The 16,604-nt window shown below is 46.8% G+C and overlaps 1 protein-coding gene across 1 annotated transcript in view; it reads left to right on the top strand.

Annotated features, from left to right (window-relative positions):
* Nucleotides 1-16,604, top strand: part of TBC1D2 (TBC1 domain family, member 2) — a 64,672-nt gene that overhangs the window by 36,905 nt on the left and 11,163 nt on the right. Inside the window, exons 6-8 of the mRNA XM_006863191.1 lie at nucleotides 4,349-4,744; nucleotides 14,438-14,548; nucleotides 15,957-16,144. Of these exons, the coding sequence (XP_006863253.1) occupies nucleotides 4,349-4,744; nucleotides 14,438-14,548; nucleotides 15,957-16,144 (695 nt within the window). The remainder of the gene's footprint in view (nucleotides 1-4,348; nucleotides 4,745-14,437; nucleotides 14,549-15,956; nucleotides 16,145-16,604) is intronic.

Raw genomic sequence — 16,604 nt, 5'->3', positions numbered from 1 at the left:
GCTCAGCATACAGGTTGAATAAGTATGGTGAAAGAATACAACCTTGTCACACACCTTTCTTAATTTTAAAACATTCAGTGTTCCCATGTTCTGTTGGTTAGTGATGGGAGTTATCAACTCTTTAATGAGATAAAGAATTTTTTTTAAAAAAAGATAATTTTTTGACATTTAAATTTTTCAATAAAATGACAAGTTATGGCCAATTATCAAAGTCTGAGATGGGCCAAACTAGCATTTGATTAAGAAATATTAAAAGTATCACTTGATCAGCACTTCCATTTCTAAGAATTGGTGCTACATCATTGCTTGTTATTATGGGAATTGGAAACAACCTAAATGTCCATCATGAAGGGGCTGGATTAAGTAAATTGTGGTACATCCAAATATAGAATACTCTTCAGCTATTCCATAGAATACTGAATGACCTAGAGAGATCCATAGCATAACATAAGGACAAAAGCCACTTCAAAAAATGCAGCGTATCGCAAGCGTCTGTTATTTAATATTTTCATGTGGGGTGTGTGTGTGTGTGTATGCAGAAATGTGGACAGCTTCTCACATTGCATGTGGAGCCTGGCACAGAACTCCAGCTGGTTGAATGTGGATGATACCACAAAGTTACCCACCTTCTACTGCCTTCCCAGCCAAACTCTACTCCACTCTCATTGAGCGTCTGCCCATTTCCAGCCACCAGAGACCTAACAAAGAAGTTGACAGATTAGCTTTTAAAAAGATGAGGATTTTTCTGAGAATGTGCTAATGGCGTCCTTATATATCTATCTGTTCCACATGCACTTTTTAAAAATCTCTAAGAACCCTGGTGTGGCGCTGTGGGGTAATACCGAACAAATACCACAAGGTCATCAGTTCAAACCCACCAGCCATAGGGCCGCTGTGAGCCCAAACCAACTCTATAGTACAAAACAACACCAACAAGAATGCATATCAAAACTAGTTCTTCTAAGTGGAAGACTTTTATTTCCTCATGCAGTCAAATTTTTCGTAAGAAGCATGAATTATTTTATGACCAGAAAAAAGCAGTACAGCTATTTCTGTTTTGAAAGCAATTGGAGGAAGCAGCTCACTGTGAAGCCCATTAGCTGTACTGAAGGGAGATGTGAAAAGGCCCTGATGCGGCTGCTGTAGCCACAGCTTCTACACACATGGGGATCCGCTGGGTGGGTCCCTCTAGTCTTCTCCCTTCTCTTTTCTTGAGCTGCAGTGACGTGACAGTGAGGTGATTGGACCACATGGTCTCCGAAGCCTTTTCTGAATCCCTGGTCCATTCGCATTCCTCACTTACACATCCTACTCAGGTTCCATCTCTCTCATTCTGATGCTGAGAGTTTGATCTGTGCTTTTGGATTTTGAAGACCAGAATGTGAGAGGGCAGAGACAGCTAGATGTAATGAAATGGGCTGTCCGTTGAGGGAGTCCTCTGACTCTGATCTAGACACGTCTCAAAAGTCCTGTCTGTGGATTAGTCTACCAAGGTAAGGGCAAACTTGCTTGAAAGGCAGTTACCCAAAGTAATCTTCAAAATATCTTGAGTCTGGAGCCACAGGAATGTTAATCTCCTCTGTGAAACCTTGAGAAACTGACCTATTCATTCTAAACATTCCAGTTAGATTTGCAACCACCCTCACTACCTCACCTTCAGGCCACACCCAAAGTCTCCCACAGTTGCCCGTAGGCTCTTTCCTTCCTCCAGACCCTTGCTGGAACTGTGGACTCTGCCCAGTCGGTCTGTCTACAATCCTCATCTCTCACCTGGTGCCCTCCTCATTCTGCTTCGCTTGGTTTAAACTGTACTTGCCTCCCCCAACCCCCCGCATAAGGGCGAAGCCAATGCTGTGTCCTCTAGACTCCCACAGTGGTTCACTTTCCCTTCTCCCAGCCTTTGCAATTCTAGGCAGTGAGTACTATTACTAGCCCTTCTCTGGTCCCAGCACCTGCATAGGGCCTGGCACTGAGAGGTACTTGATGAAAGCTGGATGGCTGGATGGCCAGATGGATAAAGGAGAACGAATGAACCAGAGAAAGGACTCAGTCACTAGTACTGAGGTATCAGAAGCAGTTTGCTAGTGTGTGCTAGTCATGCTTTTCATCCATTCTCTGGAACTGTCCTTATCAAATAACTGGGCCCAGCTTATCTGTGTTTTGAAATACTTTGGGGTGGATACAGTTGACTTGTTCTGCAGAAAATCATGTTTTTCCAAATGAGACTTTAAATGACACAGAGCACAGCATTATGGGCAAAGGCCCCCACCTCTGGAATCAAGACCAGGCCTGAGGGTTTGGAATCAAGGCCAGGGGCTGGCTCCAGGCTGCCTGGCTTTGATATTCTGATCTTGGCACTGAATAAATCCACATCTCTTTTTGGTCCCAGAGTAACCTAAAGAGATTGAAGGTTTAAAGGCACAGGAAGTCAGACCTTGAGTTTCTAGCTCAGGGGTTGTTGTTGTCAAGTGCCATTGAGTTTGGGCCCATAGCGACCCTGTATAAGGTTTCCAAGGAGTGACTGGTGAGTTTGAACTGCTGACCTGGCAGCTCAAACTGACTTTGTAGTCGAATGCTTATCCTATAACATCACACCAGGACACCAGGTCGGAGGTGGGGAATCTTTTTTTCTGCGAAGGGCCACTTGGCTATTTATGACATCATTCACAGACCATACAAAATTATGATCTTACAAATGTGGTCAAGGACTCCTGACACTGTATGATCAGCACTGGACTACGAACCACAGGTCAGCAGTTCAAATCCACCAGCGTTTCCTTGGAAACCCTACGCAGGGTCACTGTGAGTCAGAACCGACTCAACAGAACTTAATGACAACAAATTTGGTTAGACATTTCATTAACTTACCACTAATCCGCAAGGTCAGAGGTTCAAGCTCACCAGCCACTCCTTGGAAACCCTATACAGGGTCACTATGTGTGTGTGTGTGTGTGCAGAAATGTGGACAGCTTCTCACATTGCATGTGGAGCCTGGCACAGCACTCCAGCTGGTTGAACGTGGATGATACCACAAAGTCACCCACCTTCTACTGCCTTCCCAGCCAAACTCTACTCCGCTCTCATTGAGAACCAACTCGATGGCACTTAACAACAATGTGATACCTGAAACTGGTTGCCTTGGCAGGGCCAAACCAAATGATTTCATGGGCCGTATAAGGGACGTTCCCCACCCCTGTTCTAGGTGAATTAAATGCTTCTCTGCAGTTCAAACCTACCAGCTGTTGCCCGGAAACCCTGAACAGGGTTACTATGAGTTGGAACTGACTCGACAGCACTTAACAACAACAACATGGAGTTCTGGTGTTGATCTGTAGGATAAGCACTGGATTGCTAACTGTAGGGTTGGCAGTTCAAACCCACCAGCCACTTCTCAGAAACCCTATACAGAGTAGCTATGAGTCGGAACTGACTCAAAGGCACTTAGCAACAACAACAACATAGAGGAATCAATCAAGGGCTGTTACTTAACTGCCTGGCACTTTCTTGAACCAGCCTTGCCGGGATAGTCTGGTGGCCTCAGCACAAATAGAGAATAAAGCCATCTGTGTATGATTCCGTGTGGGCATCACTAGGGCCTCTAGTGCTGGCTCAGCTCAGTGGGTAACCACAGCTTGGCTTCTGTGCCAAGGGATCCTGAGACCTCAACTAGGCTCAGCAGGAAGGCGTGCTGTGGTCCATCGGGACTGCCTGCCACCGGAGGATAAGGGAAAAGCGAAGCAGGTGTACCGTCTGAACTCAGTCTTTGGAGGGTGGAAGATGTAGGATTGAATTCCACTCTACTCGGCAGGGCCTCAGTGTGTTCCTCTCTAAAATGGAAGTGTATTAGGGCTAAGCTCTGTAACAAAGAAGTCTCAACGTGTTGTGGCCTAAAAGCAAGTTGGAAGTTTCATTCTCTCTCACAGGAGAGAGTCTAGAGGTTGGTGGGCAGTTCTGAGCTGATGGGACCCTCTGCTGTGGGTCCATGGTGGTCTAGTTCTTGTCATTTCCCAACCAAGAGGAAGGAGGGCTGGACAAGGGGAACAAGTATCTAGCATGTGTTGAATGGTTTCAGTGGTTTGATCCAGAAACTGCCCACATCACTGCTCAGATCCTATTAAGCAGAATAGTCACATGGCTACTCCTAGCTGTGAGGTGGGCTGGGGAACTCTGTGGCAGCTAAAATGCTCTTAAATAGAAGGAGAAACTGGGTCTTGGGGTGAGATCCCCAAGAGGGGTGATGCTGGCTACCTGTCTGGAGTGCTTTGACAACTGGTGATAACACATGCCCCACATCTGGCACCCAGGAGACCCTCCCCAAGTTCACAAAGTGCTTCTCTTCCCTGCCCAGGAGCTGGTGAAGATCCTGCACAAGGCGCTGGAGGCTGCCCAGCTGGAGAAGAGGACATCAAGCGCCTACCTGATGGCACCCGAGGACAAGGACCGGCTGGAACTAGTGCGCCACAAGGTGCGGCAGATCGCGGAGCTGAGCGGGCGGGTGGAGGCACTGGAGCAGGAACGGGAGAGCCTGGTGCAGACGGCGAGCCTGCGGGAGCAGCAGGTTCAGGAGCTGCAGCAGCAGGTGCGGCTGCTCATGGACAAGAACCAGGCCAAACAGCAGGTCATCTGTAAGCTCTCTGAGGAGGTCACCCGGGACTTCATGCACCCCCTAGACCATCCACCCGCGCCCTCTGATGCTGCTGACAGGGACTTCCTGAGCCAACAGGAGAAGATGGAGCACCTGAAGGTAGGGCTCTGCCCACCAGGCCTGACCAGCCCGTCCCTGTGGGTTTTCTAGGTGGAACAAGTATAACCCTTAATGCTGGAATATTCATACTGGAAATTGGGGTTGATATTACCACATCCTCACTTTCTTGCTTGATCTTTTCATGATGACTTGAGCTGAAAAATAAAGGTGTCTCTAGATGACCAAACTAGAGAGAACAGAGTCCACCACGGGATCCGAATTCCTGCATTCTAGAGTAGCTGAGTCTGGGGCCTGGCCTGCCCAGCCTCTTTTGTGCCACTCTGATGCCCTCCGGAGCCTATACAAAGAGACCCATGGCTGGCGGGGACATGCTCGCGACAGAGACAGGAATCACTGCTCCCCTGTGACTGCTGTGTGGCTGCACCGTCTTGCACAACTTGCTTGTCATTTTGTCCTCACACCAGCGCTATGAGCCACCTCTTTTATCCTCCTCCCCGCTTTACAGATGAGAAGGCCGAGGCTGAGAAAGGTTATAGCACTCGTCCAGGGTCTTGTACTGAAGAAGTGGAGGCGCTCGAGTGGGGTTGGAGCCCACGTCTGTGACCGGTCAGCCTCTCTGCCACCTCCTAATGCCTTTGCCTCTCCTACCTACTGTCTCCTCTCACCCTTTCTTCCCCTCCTCTGTCCTGTCTCTCTGCCCCATCCCACAGGGACAGATCACAGCACTGGGAGAGGAACTGGATTTTACTTGTGATGCCTGTCAGAGGAGGTTCACAGGAGCTACCAGACTTCCCAGGGCCTGGGGTTGTAGACAGACCCTACTTTCCCTAAATGCAGCCTCTTAGGCAGTGCCAGCCCTGACCTGCACCCTGCCAATCACAACCACATAGGTTTACCACCATGTAACCATGGAAACACTGCTGTATCAACAAACTGCTGTGGAAACAAAAGCTTTTAAGAGAACCAGTGAGCAATGTGGTGCAGTGGGCAGTGCCCAAGCTTTGAACTCAGACAGACCTGTGTTTGAATCCTGGCTCTGTCTCTTAGGAGCTGTGTGACTTTGGACAACTTATTGAACTTCTCTATAAAATCACTAGTGATACCTCCCTCTTGGAGTTCTTAGAAGGAGATAGAAGGTAACATAAAACCCAAATTCCTTCCCCTTTTCTTTCTTTCAGCAAGCACTGACAAATCCCATAACCACTCACTGAACAGCTTTTCTATTTAGCTGAGATGATGAGTAGTGTTATGTCAGTGGTAGAAGCCTTGCCTGCCATGAAGGAGATCCAGGTTCAATTCCTGGCCAGCACATCTCACCAAGCAGCCACCACCCATCTGTCATTAGAGACTTACATGTTACACAATAGGTGTCAGTATTGCTTCCGACTCAGGTGAAGTAGGAAGAAAAGCCTGGCAATCTACACTTCAAAAATCAGCACTGGAAACCCTATGGGTCACAGTGGAACACTGCCCGACCTGTGACTAATCATGGGGACACTGTAGGATCCTGTAGCTTTCCTTCCATAGTGTATGGCGTCACTGAGTCAAGGCTGGCGACGAATAACAAGTCTGAAATTAGAGATTCTTTGGATTTAAAAAAAATTTTTTTTAATACCTTTCAAACGCAGATGCAGCTAGATTGCTAGAAAGGTCTCCTTCCTTCACACAGCAGTGAAATGCTTCCATCAGATTGCTTTCCTAAGCTTCCCCAGCTGAGTGTTCTCTTCTGTTTGTCCTATTGGAATCCACTATTCAAGACCCGGTGAAAAAGCACAGCAGGCAAAGAAATTGTTAACTGGAAGCTGCTAGACTGCCCCAGAGCCTGAGAGGGAATTGTATGTTCAGGGCCTGAATTGATCCCCAAGACCCAATATGGTGAGACGCTGGGCATCTGATTCACATTAGCTAAATGTACATTTGCAGATGACCCTTGGAGATGCAGGGTTTTGTGCTAGAAATAGCTGCATGTGCTAGAAGTTGCTCATTTTTTAGGCTTCAGGTGGCTCACCTAGAAACCCAAACTTGTCCAGTTGATTCGGACTCGTGGCAGCTTCACGCATCAGAGTAGAAGAGTAGAGCAGGTCCAGAGGGTTTTCTTGTTTGTAATCTCGATAGTAGCAGATCACCAGGCCTTTCTTGCAACTCTGCCGGGTGGATTCAGACCTCCAGCCTTTACATTAACGGTCTAGCTTATGTTTGTACCACCCAAGGACTTATCAAAAATCCATTGTTTTGAACTTTGGGGGCAGACCTTGTTTGTACCTCCTATTGCCCCAGGAGTGAGGACACCAGTTTAGGGAAATGCCTCCTTGTTTTTTGTTTTTTTAGGATCCCGCACTCCACTCTTCTCCCTTCATGGTCCCAGGGACCTCCGCTCCTAGACTGCAAAGTCAATCACTCCCCTCCTTTTGCTACAAAATGTCTACCTTTACATTTCCAACCCTGACAGTCAGTCCTGATAGCAATTATTCACTATTGTGCCACATGAATGCTATCCCCATCTCCTTTCATCAGACAGATTGGATACTACTCAGTGGAGATTCTACCTTCCTCTGCACCCTCTGGATCTAGGCTCCCTCTTGAAAGTTTATAAGCCAGTCACTTCTTGCCTTTGTAGCCCCCCATTTTGTGTAGCCAATGTCCAAGTTGCCCATCCCTGTCTACCCTGTGTATCAAGGGGGTGGGAATGAGTCTCGCTGTAAAGATTTGTTCCCTCTTTTGAGCTGCTGCATCCTTAAGTGTAGTTCAAGTTCATCAAATTGTATCAGATTGCTCTTTTTTTTCCTCTTCTTTCTTGTTCTATTGAGTTCTAATCATCCAGCCATTGAAGCCAGGTCAAGTGGGTATTATCTACAAGTGTGGGTGTACTTATGTATGTGTCCTCTCTTCTTATCAGCTGGACACTTCACTCTCCACTCCAGTCCTCTGTGGCTATGTCACTGACTCTGGGCCCAAGGGTCCCCAGGTCTTGCCGTACTGCTGGCCAACCAGGTCTCCACACGGGTTCAAAGGAGTCTATTGAATGTGGTAGGGCTTAGCTCACAGCTTCATTGCTGTTTTACCTCACTTCCCCTTATCAGTGACCAACATGGTCACCAGTCAGAGCACATGTTTTCTTGTGTGTTCCCATTGAATCTTAGTCTTGGAAGGGGGTTTGCCCTGAGGGGACCTGACCACTTGCCTTGGTGTTTCCTGGGCAAGCAACTTGCTTGTTCTTGTAGTAGTCAGTTGGACTGCCATTATAGTTTTGTATTTTTCCTGTCGGCCTTTCTTTCAAGAAGTATCTTCTGTTCTTCTAGCCGCTCCAGGCTGGTCTGCTTGTCCTTTCCAGTGGAAATTTCCCACCTCAGAAGATTCTGGATGGGGTTCAGGATTCCACCTATGGCCTTATGCCCAGTGGCTCCTCAGGAAGCCTCCTTCACTGGGCACGTTGTAGCCCCATTTTAGGTATTTGGTGTGGCGCAGTGGGTTAATGCACCAGACTGCAAAGCCATTTGAACTGCAAGGTCGGCCGTTCAAGCTCACCAGCTGCTCCTTGGAAACCCTATATAGGGTCGCTATAGGTTGGAATCAACTCGACGGCACTTAACAACAATAATCAGTTATAGGCAGAAGATGGACTCACAAGCTTTCTATTGTGATATTTCTGGCTATTCTTTTCCCTCCCCCTCAAGTGTCTATTTTATAATGGTATGCCAGGGAAATCAAGATTCAAAAAACAGCCAAGCATCTTAACATTATTTCCCCCTTTTACCCATTCAAACCATGTCTCAATCCCTGGATCCCAGAGCCCTGTTGTTCCAAGGTTGTGTATGCACACATCATTATTTACCTCTGTCCCACTTAGCCCATGCAAACCTGCCTAATTGTTTTCCCATCTGCCTTATTCTTCCATTCCCCTCCCCCTTCTGGTGTATTGCCCCCTCCCCAGCATCCAAACTATCCTGTGTCTGTTCCCTACCCTGTGCTCCACCTTCCACTCCCTCCCCTCACCCCACCGTCTTGTTTTTGAAACTCAGTTTGACAGTAGAATCACTGACCACTTAACTCTCAGAGTGGGGAAAAAGGGGACAGCTAACTCAGATGGGAAAGGACTGATAAATTAGAGAGATCAAGAGGACTGAAAGGAGAACCGCATCTTCCCGCACCCAGCCTGTAACTTTCGCACTGAGCACAGGCCCAGATCCAGGAGTGACTCCTGACAAGGCCCCTGTGAAGGCAGGCAGCTCTCCCCCCCTTCTCCTGACCCCTCTTTCTGATCATCTTCCTTCTTTCTCCTACCCCCACCCCCCACACTGATGACTGTCATGTGACTTTTCTCTTCTCTGAGCCCAGTCTTTTTCTTTCCTACAGTCCTGAGCCAAGACGAGCACTCAAGGTAGGGAGACCAGTGGTAAACCCAGACACTGCGCACACCCCCACCCACTGCTGCTCTGGATTCAGCTCACATGGGTCCTCAGTCTCTGTGTGGTCTGGCGCTGGGCAGCGGGCTGTCGTCTGCCACATGCCAGTGAGAAACTCCTGGACCTGGGATGAAGGAGGGCTGGCACAGGGACGTAGAGCCAAGGGGGTTGTGGGTAAGCTTTCTCTCAGCAGGACTTCCTGGTGTGGTACTGTGGGATCAGCACTGGACTGCAAACCTTAAGGTCAGCAGTTCAAACCCACCAGCTGCTTCTTGGAAACTCTATACAGAGTCACTATGAGTTGGAACTGATTTGATGGCACTAAACAACAACTATGGGCAAAATATTGAAAGATGCAAAAAGCACCAATAAACTGTTGAAGTTGTATACAGTGGCATCAAGAAGCTGTATACAGTTGTATACAGTATCAAAAAGAAATAGTTGATGTTCAGCCATTTCAAGAAGTAGTATATGATCAAGAGCCAATGGTACTGAAGGCACTGGCAAAAAACAAGGCTCTAGGAATTGATGGAATACAAATTGAAAGCTTTCGACAAACTGATGTAGCACTGGAGGCACATACTCATCTATGCCAAGAAATTTTGAAGACAGCTACCTGGCCAACTGATTGGAAGAGATCCATATTTGTGTCCATTCCAAAGAAACGTTACCCAGTGGAATGCAGAAATAATCAAATAGTACCATTAATATTACATGCAAGTAAAATTTTGCTGAAGATATTAAAAAATGGTTGCAACAGGGAACTGCTAGAAATTCAAGTCAGAGTCAGAAGAGTACATGAAACTAGGGATGAAATTGCTAACAACTGATGGATCTTGGCTGAAAGCAGAGAATACCAGAAAGATGTTTACTTGTGCTTTATTGACTGCGCAAAGGCATTCGACTATGTAGATCATAACAAACTATAGATAACATTGTGAAGAATGGAAACTCCAGAACACTTAATTGTGCTCATGAGGAACCTATGCATGGACCAAGAGGTAGTCGTTCGAACAGAACAAGGAGATACTGAACGGTTACAAATCAAAAGTATGTACAAGGGTTGCATCCTTTCACCATCCTTACACAATCTGTGTACTGAGCAAGGAGTCCTGGTGTGGTGCTGTTGGATAAGCACTGGACTGTTAACCACAAAGTCATTGGTTCAAATACACCAGACGCTCTTCAGAAGCCTATACAAGGTCACTATGAGCTTGAACCAACTACATGGCAGTTGATAACAACAACAACATGCTGAGCAAATAATCTGAGAAGATGGATTACATGAAGAAGAATGTGTCATCAGGATTGGAGGAAGTCTCATTAACAACCTGAGACATGCAGATGATGCAACCTTGCTCACTGGAAACAGAAGAGTTAACATACTTACTGATGAAGATCAAAGACTATGGTATAGATTGCACCTCAGTGTAAAATAAAAATCCTCACAACTGCACCAGTAAATAATGGAGAAAAGATTGAAGTTGTAAAAGACTTCGTTTTATTTGGATCCACAGTCAACACTCATAAGAACAGCAGTCAAAAACTCAAAAGACATAATGCATTAGGCAAATCTGCTGTACAAGACCTCTTTAAAATGGTCATGAGCAAAGATGTCAGTATGAAGACTAAAATGAGCCTCATCCAAGCTATGATATTTTCAATCACTTCACATGCATGGGAAAGTTGGACAATGAATAAGGAAGACCACAGAAGAATCAATGCATTTGAATTATGGTGTTGGAGAAGAATACTGAAAATACGATGGACTTTCAGTAGAACAACCAGGTCTGTCTGAGAAGAAGGTGTCAGAATGCTCCTCAGAAGCAAAATGGTGAGACTTCATCTCTCATACTTTGGACATCCTACTTAGGACTTGTTATTGGGAAGGACCAGTTTCTAAAGAAGGACATCATGAATGGTAAAGTAGAGGGTCAGTGAAAAAGAGGAAGACGCCCAATGAGATGGACTGACACAGTGGCACCAACAATGGGCTCAAACGTAATAAAAATTGTGAGGAAGGTGCAGAACTGAGCAGTGTTTCATTCTGTTGTGCATAAGGTTCCTATAACTCAGAGTCGATTCGACAGCACCTAGCGATAACAACTACGGGCTCAGCACCTCTGGGTTTGGCTCTGGTTGTTTTCCATATCAACTGCATGACTGAGGGAGGGGAAGTGACTTACCTCCTGTGTGCCTCACTGGTGCAGTAGGAATCAGAGTGCAATGGGGGAATTTAATACTTACCCGGCATGTGATGAAGATGAAACAGGTAATATGTGAGGGTAATGGGCCTCCTACCTGCTCCTTGTTTTCTCCAGCAACAGGGGCCTCACTCCCTACCCTCGCCACCCTCACCCCACCCTGACAGCTTTCAGGGGGAAAATGCTAGGCTCAGTAATGTTCACCACAGCATTGTTTACAACCCAAAACAGCTAGCGTTCAAATCATCTGTATGAGGCCCAAACAGTCAACCTTTACCACAAAGCAAAAATGAGAAGGGAAGGTGGGGTGGGGGACAGAGAAACTAGATGAATGGAAACAAAGCAAGTAGAATGGCAATGAGAATTCTGATACATTGTGAAAAATGGAACCCGTAGCACTGAACAATATAGCTTGTTGTTTCTAAGTGCCGTTAAGTTGGCTCCAACTTACAGCAACCCTATGTAAGATAAAACAAAACACTGCCTGGTACGGCACCCACCTCACAATTGTGGTGTTTGAGGCCACTACTGCAGCCCCTTTGTCAGTCCATCGTGTGGAGGGTCTTCCTCTTCTATACTGACCCTCTGCTTTACCAAGCATGATTCCGTCTCCAGGCACTGGCCCTTCTTGATAACATGTCCAAAGTACGTAAGACAAAGTCTCCCCATCCTCACTTCCCAGGAGGATTCTGGCTGTACTTCTTCCATCACAGATTCTTTTGGTAGTCCATGGCACATTCGGTATTTTTAGCCAGCACCATAATTCAAAGGCATCAATCCTCTTTTGGTCTTCCCTATTCATAGTCCTGTTGTGGCGCTGTAGGGTAAGCACTAGACCGCAGGGTCGTTTGAATCACAAATTCGGGGGTTCAAACTCACCAGCTGCTCCTCAGAAACACTATACAGGGTCACTATGAGTCAGAACTAACTCAACAGCACTTAACAAGAAACAGCATTCGTAGTCCAGCTTTCAGATGCACATGTTAAAGCAATTAAAAATACCATGGCTTGGATCAAGAACACCTTAGACTTCCAAGTGACATTTTTGCAGCTCATTTTCTCAGTGCAGTCTGTCCTAATTCATTAAGTTGTTTGATTTCCATGGATGGGAGTTGATTGTGGGTCCAAATAAAATTAAATCCTTGACAACTTCAGCCGTTTCTGTTTACCCTGATGTTGCTTATTGATCTAGTAGTGAAGATTTTTGTTTTCTCTATATTGAAGTGTAATCCATACTGAGGAGTCCTAGTGTGGTACTATAGGATAAGCGCTTGACTTCAAGGTCAGTTTGATCCACAAGGTCAGGGGTTCAAGCTCACCTGCCGCTCTTCGGAAACCCCATACAGGGTCACTATGAGTCGGAATCAATTTGTTGCTAACAACAATTCATACTGAAGGCTATAGTCTTTGATCTTCATCAGTTAAGTGCTTGAAGTCCTCTTCATTTATAGCAAATAAGTTTGTATCAATCATCTACTTAGTACAGGTTGTAAATGAGTCTTCCTCCAATCCTGGTGACTATTAAAGGAGGAAGTCCAAGTTGAACTGAAAGCACTGGAAAAAAAATAAGACTTCAGAAATTGATGGAATACCAATTGAGATGTTTCAACTAACAGATGCAGCACTGATGGCTCACTCATCTTTGCCAGGAAATGTGCCTGGAAGAGATCTATATTCATGACCATTTCAAAGAAAGGTAATCCGACAGAATGCATAATTTATCAAACAGTATCAATATCTGATGCAACTAAAATTTTGCTGAAGATAATGTGAAAATGGTTGCAGCCGTACATTGACTTAGAACTAACTGACAGACATTCAAGCAGGATTCAGAAAAGGATGTGGAATGAACTATCATTGCTGAACTCAGCTGGATCTTGAATGAAAGCAGAGAATACCAGAAAGATGTTTACCTATGGTTTTTGCTTATCCAAAGGCATTCATAGCAAACTCTGGATAACATTGCAAAGAATGAGAATTCCAGAACATTTCATTGTGCTCATGTGGAACCTGTACATAGACCAACAGGCAGCCATTCAAACAGAAAAGTAAATACTGACTGGTTTAAAAATCAGGAAAGGTGTGCATCAGGAAACAATATGTATAGAAATCGTTAAATAGGAACCTAATTTTCTGTGTAAACTTTCACCATAAATACAATAAAGTAGGATACAAAAAACAAAGCTATATTCACCCAGTGAGATAACCATCAGGCGTTACAAATGATTATTGGGCAGCTTAAGCAGCAACACAGAAAAGTATTACCAAAGGACTGAGTGAAAAAACATCCACCCTAAATTGTTCTGTATAACTGTAAATGTGTCCTGTGTGTTCCTTGGACAATGAATAAAGAAGCCTGTGGAAGAACTGATGCATTTGAATTATAGTGTTGGAGGATATTGAAAGTACCATGAACTGCTAGAAGAACAAATAGTCTGTCTTGGAAGAAGTACAGCCAGAATGCTCCTTAGAAGCCAGGATGGGGAGACTTTGTCTCTCATACTTTGGACATAGTATCAAGAAGGACCAGTTCCTGTAAATGGACAACATGCTTGGTAAAGTGGTGGGTCCAGGAAAAACGGGAAGCCCCTCAATGAGGTAAATCGGTACAGTGGCAGCAGTGATGGACTCAAGTGTAGCAACGATTGTGAGGCTACTGTAGGGACTGGGCAGTGCTTTGTTCTGTTTGGCTGTGAGTTGGAACCTTACAACAACAATTGTATGTTTTAAAAAAAAAAAAACACTACTTGAGCACTTGTTATTTGTTAGTTCCTGTATTTAAAGTTATCACACCTCATTTAATCTCCCAACTTTCCTGTGGGGTAGTTGGTATTTGCCCCTCTTGTAGATAAGGAAATTGAGGGTCAGAGCAGGGCAGTGACCTTCTGAGGCCTCCCAGGCAGGATGTCAGAGCCAGAACTTGAACACTCAGCTTAATGTTCTCCCTGCCACATTACACTAGGATCAAGTTTCGAATAGGGAATTATGGATAATTTCCCCCCCAGCGTTCCTTTTCTATTGTCACAACTAGAAATGGCTCAAGAAAGGAAATGTTAGTAGATGCTTTGAGGGACCAGGGAAATATTTATGGTGCAACTCAGAATGCTTTTCGGTCTTCTCGCCAGGATGACATAGAAGCATACCGGACCCAGAACCGCTTCCTCAATGCCGAGATCCATCAGGTGACAAAGATCTGGAGAAAAGTGGCTGAGAAGGAGAAGAACCTCCTGACGAAGGTGCCCATCCTGTCTGAGTGTCCCTCACTCCCTGTCTGCTGCCCTTCATGAGGAGGGCCTGTGCCAGGTCTTCTCCAGTTCCCTGTGGTCTGGCTGACTGTGGTGCCCGCCCAGCAGTATCACTGGGCCACTGTGGTGTAGGGACATTGAAGTGAATAAACTCAGTGCCTGTCTTGGGAGACCACAGACTAGTGAGGGAGTCAGATACACAGGATTCTTGGGGGTCTTCAGGGAGGGAGGGAAGTCAAGAGGTGCCTTCTGAGCTGAGTCTTGAAGATGAGTTAGTGTTCTCCAGGTAAACAGAGTGGCGGGGGCCTGGGAAGTCCTCAGTGGGACTTTGGTTTGAAAAACCTGCTGTGTCTGCTCCATGGAGGGTGGGCTTGAACAGGTGGGACTGGAAGTGGGGAGATTATTGGAGCTGTGGCAGGAGTCCCTGAGGAGGGTATAGGGGATGGCACACAGGCAGCAGCTCTGGCAAAGGAGGGACGTGCAGGTGGGCACGAGGTGGTCAGCTTGTGCTCAGTCAGTGTTTACAGATGGTGCCCCAGCTGAGTGGGCCGCAAGCCTGCAGCCTTGGCCATCACCCAGGGAGCCAGGGCAGCCCAGGGGCGCCAGCGACACTAGGAAACAGGTTTTTACTCATCATCTAACAGAAGGAATCAAGGAGAGAGCTCCCTGACTTGCCCAGCACCACCCAGCTTGTATAACTAAGACTAAGACCCAAAAATCCAAGGCAAGTAGGAGTAGGTAGAGAGGGCCCCCACCCAGGGTACCACGTACAGGAAGGCCACAAGGTGGGAGACAGTGCCGTGTGGGAAGAGCCCATGTGGTGGCAGCAGAGAGCACGAGAGCAGTGTCCACTGGCGTGAGTCCATCCAGGGCACTGCTCAGCAGACCTATCTTGGGCCAGCATTGGCAAAGACTTTATATACATGAACTCATCTGATCCTCACCAGCTCTGAGCTAGACTCTGCATTACCAGGGAGGAAGTCAAGTACAGAGAGGTTAAGTACCTTGACAACAGGTCACACAGCTAGCAGGTGGCTGAACCAGGGCAGGACTGCCAGTCATACAAGAGCCTGTGTCCCTGCCCCTTCCCCCTCTTCTGAGCCCAGCTCCAATCCGGACCTGGTCCTCTCTTTTTTTTTTTTTAAATGTTTTATTGTGAATTATATGATAGTTTACATGGGAGAACATTAGTTTTACATTCATTCTGTTGTATATCATTTCATTGCCATGGTTACAATCCCCTCCATGCATCATCAACCAACCAAAAGGCCTGGTCCTCTCTTGCCTGGACCCCTTCCTTCGGCCTTGCTCTGAGCCCCTCAAGTGTAGACCCATATCCTTACGAAACCACGAAGGTTTGGACCAGATGGTGTGACCAGCCCACTCTCCCCTCCTGCAGTGTGCCTACCTCCAAGCCAAGACTTGCCAGGTGGAAAGCAAGTACCTGGCAGGGCTGCAGAGGCTGCAGGAGACCCTAGGGGAGGAGGCCAGCAAGTGTCCAGAGCTGCTGCGCCAGCTCATCCAGGAGGCGCTTCAGTGGGAGGCCAGCGAGGCCGTGGCTGACAGCGTCGGACTGAGCCCCATCAGGTGAGCACGGCTGGCGGCTCTGCATTCCTTTAGCTCCTCTGACTGATGCCTGCTGTGTGTGTGGCCAGCAGGAACCCTGTTTGACAGCTGACTTGGAGAAAGTGACCCCTTGCCCAAGGCCACAGAGCGCACTAGTACGGCAGGACATGGTCTTCTTCCTCCATTGCCCCGGCTGCTTCCCAGGGATGTTCATCAGAGACAGGGCAGGGGAACCAAGCCCTGGCTGTTTGCTACAGCAGAAGGGCTGTGACAGGAGGGCAAGGCCTCTGGAGACTGGGGTCATTGACTTCCCAGTGACAGGAGCCCAAGCTCTGCAGCCAGACTCAGCTCTCTCACTGTGTGACCTTGGACAAGTCACATTGCCTATAAAGTGACCTCTCAGCCTATAGAGTGTGGGCTATGTATGACCCCTGTTAGCAGAGTCATTGGAATTAAATGAGCACACCCAAAACACAAAAAC

This window comes from Chrysochloris asiatica, unplaced genomic scaffold (assembly GCF_000296735.1).
Source record: "Chrysochloris asiatica unplaced genomic scaffold, ChrAsi1.0 scaffold00053, whole genome shotgun sequence".
Classification (NCBI taxonomy): domain Eukaryota; kingdom Metazoa; phylum Chordata; class Mammalia; order Afrosoricida; family Chrysochloridae; genus Chrysochloris; species Chrysochloris asiatica.
This window is presented reverse-complemented; position numbering and strand designations above follow the sequence as displayed.